This window comes from Opisthorchis viverrini (assembly GCF_000715545.1).
Source record: "Opisthorchis viverrini unplaced genomic scaffold opera_v5_762, whole genome shotgun sequence".
Classification (NCBI taxonomy): domain Eukaryota; kingdom Metazoa; phylum Platyhelminthes; class Trematoda; order Opisthorchiida; family Opisthorchiidae; genus Opisthorchis; species Opisthorchis viverrini.
Genome location: NW_008752437.1, coordinates 38,211 through 43,410, shown reverse-complemented (window position 1 = coordinate 43,410; position 5,200 = coordinate 38,211). Strand labels below are relative to the sequence as shown.

The 5,200-nt window shown below is 45.9% G+C and overlaps 1 protein-coding gene across 1 annotated transcript in view; it reads left to right on the top strand.

The window, feature by feature from the left end:
* Positions 1-3,284: 3,284 nt before the first annotated feature.
* T265_15713 (hypothetical protein) overlaps positions 3,285-5,200 on the top strand; it is a gene marked incomplete at both ends in the record, with an annotated part of 26,741 nt that continues 24,825 nt past the window's right edge. Inside the window, one exon of the mRNA XM_009178999.1 lies at positions 3,285-3,440. Within this exon, the coding sequence (XP_009177263.1) occupies positions 3,285-3,440 (156 nt within the window). The remainder of the gene's footprint in view (positions 3,441-5,200) is intronic.

The window sequence follows — 5,200 nt, the reverse complement described above, 5'->3', positions numbered from 1 at the left end:
GCACGAAGTCGGGCTGGTCTGCACGTGTCATTTTTCCTTCGTTCTTCGTCAACCGCATCGCTGAATTGCTTTATGAGTCCAAGCTTGAAATTTAAGTTTTGTTTTTATTTGTTTGACCTACTGGTACGTATTCTCCTCCAATCAAAACATCACAACAGCATCACCGCGCGCGCTATGAAAGTCCTCCTCGTTTTGGTTCTCTCAGTTGCGGTTGTCGTCTTTGGTGCGGACTGTTTTTCACCGCGCGCGCTATGAAAGTCCTCCTCGTTTTGGTTCTCTCAGTTGCGGTTGGCGTCTTTGCTGAGAAAATGACTGTTTTTTTATGTACAATGGCTTTAGGCGAGATTACTACACCATTCTAAATGTGAAGCGGAACGCTGACACCAATGAAATAAAGCGACGGTTCCGACAGCAAGCAAAAGTTCTCCACCCAGACAGAAATAAGGACGATCCCGAAGCTGAACAGAAATTTCAGGAATTAGGAGAGGCTTATGAGGTGAGTTAATTGCCGGTCAAACCCCGCTCGCCCGAAAAGTCAATTTTACGCTGAATTCAGCTGCGTCTCAAGTTCTTACGTTCATATCACCTGGAACCCTGGAATGGGTGCATGTGTTTAATGGGAACAAATATGACGGGTGATTCTATTACGATACCCTCACAAAAAAGTTCCCGTCGGTTCATCGTACAGAATTCACCCGCACAGTAACTCATTCAAGACTTTATGGTTGTGTATGGTCGCTGGGTGGAGCTCTANCAAGAAATCCGAATTCTGGAATCACGGTACTATTGCAACAAACCTCGACGGATTCTCCGTTGCAGATAACGCAAGGCTTTTCAAAAATAAGGCAGCACAATTACCAGCCTCAGGATAAAGCGCAGATCACTTTGCCTCAAAATCGATATCGTCACAACCAAACAGATACCGACGGCGAGCAACCGCAACAATCACAATGTCCAACCAATGTCCGTAAGAGTTATAAAAATAGTTCAGTAAAGCATGGAGGTTTCAGTTCAATTTGGTACGGGGAAAAAGGGAAAAAAGAAAACAATCAGGCCAGCAATGCTGCATATTTAGATCAAGCTGGCATTTAGTCCTTTATAAGCTTAAAACGGGTCAAGAGGATGGGAAGAACTGATAGCAGGATCCTTTACTCGCCTACAAACCGTAACGTCGCTCAACTATTATGTGCACTGGACCTGATTCGTAGATGATGTCAGAGGGCAGTTGAGTATTAAGTAAGGCGGCAGCAGGTTCACAGGTAGGGAATTTGTCTACAGACTGAGAAAAAGCATGGTGATGCGTGATGCTTCGCAGCTGCTCAGGAAGGCTGTTCCAGACGCGAGCTTAATAAACTAGAAAGAATTAGTGGCGTAGGTTTGTGCGAGCTCGGGCACACTAAGAGATTGCAGGAGAGATCGCAGGGACTTGCAAATACCTAATAAAGGCTTACGTCAGGCTGCTTCTTGAATATGTCAACCGAGTCTTCGACTCAGAACGCAAGAAGGACGTGATCCCCATTCACCGTGTTCAATGAGCTTTTACGAAAATGGTTGTCGGTCTTAAATCCGTGGACCGTGCAACATGTCTTGCGGTCCTTGACCTCTTTCCCNCCCTTGGGCTATTTTTAACTCCGGGGTGACCAAATACGTAATTTTCCATTTTTAAAAGGGTTTGCCCAACAGGTTTTCTAGCCAATACATGGTAATGACAGGGTGGAAGTTTCAGGCACAGATTACACACCTTAATTAGGCAAATCCTTCGCTCGTTTCGGGTAGTTGCTGCATGGAATAATTTTCCTTCGACGGCTGTCCTCGCTACATCTCGTACCCAGGTCCAAGCAGTGATGGACGTCTTTTTTATGCAAATCCTTAAGTTGGCATGCCTATTGCCCATCACTGAAAAAGTGAACGGCAGTGCTACAACCTTTTTTGCTTGTGCCTCTCAGGTGAAGGGAAGCCGCCGAAAGACAACCATCATCATCTGCATCCCATCACTGAAAAAGTGAATGGCAGTGCTACAACCTTTTTTGCTTGTGCCTCTCAGGTGAAGGGAAGCCGCCGAACGACAATCATCATAATCTGCATCATTTTCAACTGTAATAGCCGCGCACTCGTCATAGATTGGTTGTAGCCGCAACAGATTCGTTCACCGATGATTCGAGCAGGTGGGGTAAGTAGCTGCGCAGTGGCGGCAGGAGCTGATAAACTAATGCGTAAATACACTACTGTAGGCGTAGTGTCGTGTGGCGGGATTGGGAAGGGAGCTATGCATTGGAGGAAATAGCTTGGATGCATGAGGGCGCGACTGGGCCATGTCTGACAATTTTCCTGACAATCGATGTGGCCCATCGGGAGTTCCCCATCCAAGACGACGGCAAAGACCAGTGCAGCTAATTTTGCCGGTAATGGCTTTTACACTTCCCTTCCAAGTCATTAACCGTCTCTAAAACTCCTCCACCCTCCACGTGGTTGTGCGAAAAGAACCCTCCGAGGAAGTCGGTCGACTGGCATACGCAGCACATGGCCAAGCCAGCGCAACCGATGCAGTGTGATTAGTTAATCTACCGAAGGTGAATTATTTCTTCCCAATACCATTAGACGAACTTCAGCATTGCTGATCTGGTGATCCCGCCAGATTCGGGCAATGTTCTGAAGACAGCGATGATCAAACACTGAAAGTCTTTTGACGTCCTTGGCGCCCAGAGACTAGGTTGCTGATCCGTATGTTAATATGAGGCGCACCGCAACATTGTAAACTCGACCCTTGAGGCATAGGCTGATGTTGTGCTTGCGCCACTGGTGACGCAGGTTCACAAGAAAAGAAAGGTCCAGAAAAACTTGGGCGGAAGCCTCGATCCTGTGAATCACTCGGTGAATCCGCAGATCTGTTCTGCTTTATGTCAACTAACAGGTAGATAAGCAAGCAGACAAACGGAGGGGTTGACTGAGTGACCGTCAGGCTGACTGGCGCCACTCTGCCTGCAAACCCCTTAAGATTCTATTCGGGAGTAATGACGGTATGCACGAAGTCGGGCTGGTCTGCACGTGTCATTTTTCCTTCGTTCTTCGTCAACCGCATCGCTGAATTGCTTTATGAGTCCAAGCTTGAAATTTAAGTTTTGTTTTTATTTGTTTGACCTACTGGTACGTATTCTCCTCCAATCAAAACATCACAACAGCATCACCGCGCGCGCTATGAAAGTCCTCCTCGTTTTGGTTCTCTCAGTTGCGGTTGTCGTCTTTGCTGAGTAAATGACTGTTTTTTTATGTACAATGGCTTTAGGCGAGATTACTACACCATTCTAAATGTGAAGCGGAACGCTGACACCAATGAAATAAAGCGACGGTTCCGACAGCAAGCAAAAGTTCTCCACCCAGACAGAAATAAGGACGATCCCGAAGCTGAACAGAAATTTCAGGAATTAGGAGAGGCTTATGAGGTGAGTTAATTGCCGGTCAAACCCCGCTCGCCCGAAAAGTCAATTTTACCCTGAATTCAGCTGCGCCTCAAGTTCTTACGTTCATATCACCTGGAACCCTGGAATGGGTGCATGTGTTTAATGGGAACAAATATGACGGGTGATTCTATTACGATACCCTCACAAAAAAGTTCCCGTCGTTTCATCATACATAATTCACCCGCACAGTAACTCATTCAAGACTTTATGGTTATGTATGGTCGCTGGGTGGAGCTCTACGTATCGCTGATTTGTGTCGATTCGCTCACATCACGTACATACAGAAACCGTGTAACCAGCCGGAGATTACGTGATAGAGAAGTGCCTCGTTCAAACATACGGTGTAAATGGAATAAGTACTTGAAAGCACTGTTGCAGTGTACATGAACCAATATAGGATCACGTTTTTCATTGAGATCCCACGGAACCCTTCATGAACTTCTCATTGGTCGCAAAAACGAAAAAAACATTAAGAGGTTGTGGTAATAGTGATATCCAAATATGACTGTGCCCCCATCACTCTTTCAAAATCATCCGTCGCTTGTATTAGACTCGCTGGGGAAAAAATTTCAGGTGCTGTCAACAAGTCTCCGCATGGTGCAGTGTTCAGTAGACAAGAATGTCGCTTTTCAAAGTCGGAATGCAAAACTCACCTCGATGGCCGGTTCACCTGCCGACAGTTTAAAAAAATTAAGCTTGCTTTGTATTAACTTGTTAGACAGGCTTGCTAAAGTTAACCATAAGAAAAGGTTATTCTTCAGTGTCCTGAGGCCTTGGACAACTTCCTGTTGTTTGGATAACACAGATTTCGTTTATCACTTCAAACTTTCAAAAATATAATTGTCACACTCGCCACACCAGTGTTTAGAGGGCGAATTTACCGACTGGAAGGTCCGTGGTTCGAGCCAGACCTCTGTATCTCGACTTCCCCTGTCTGGGCAACCTACACTGACGTGGCAGTTGTGCACCCAAAAAGGTGCTACGACCGATCGCTTTTTTACACCGCATATGCGCTCCAAGTCCTACTGTGGTGCCTGATAATAGCATCCCAGCCAGGGGAACCAAGACTCGCTTATAACAAACCCAGATTGTCAAATGCAGCTCAAGATCTATTTTCAAATGGTATGTGACTGAAGCCATGTGTAGACCAGCCGAACCAAGCATGACAGATTTCTGGACAAGCGTTAGAGGAGAAGGCGAAGTTCCATGCCCACGTAAACATAGCGAGCAGTCATCAACGGAGGTCGATTGTCCTAAAGCAAATCAAGGCTAACAGGACGTCTGAATATTTTCGGTGAGGTGAAAAGCACTCGCAACATTGAGGGACATAATGAATTGTAAAGGGGTGGCAGGATGCCGAAGGAAGAACACAAAGATCACGCAGCGTGAAACTGCTGACTCTCCTGGTAGTCTCAATCGACCGCAATTAGCTCATGCTGTGGATAATTTGTTGCACTGAATGGCAATTTCTGTTGTTTATACTCCCCCTTGCCCTTTGTTATCGCCATGATTCATTCGAATATCCTTAACCAATCGCACCAGAAATTTAGGGCGTAGATCTGTAGGTATCATCATCATCATCGACAGCATGACATCAGTGTTCAACACCGATGCTTCACTGCCGTACAACCATGACTTATTTGAAAGCCTTATTGTGAAGAAAAGATTAAAGGTGGATGAGGGAAGGACTTAGTGCTAGCTTAACACAATCATTCCGAGGTGCCTACACCTCCAGACATTCA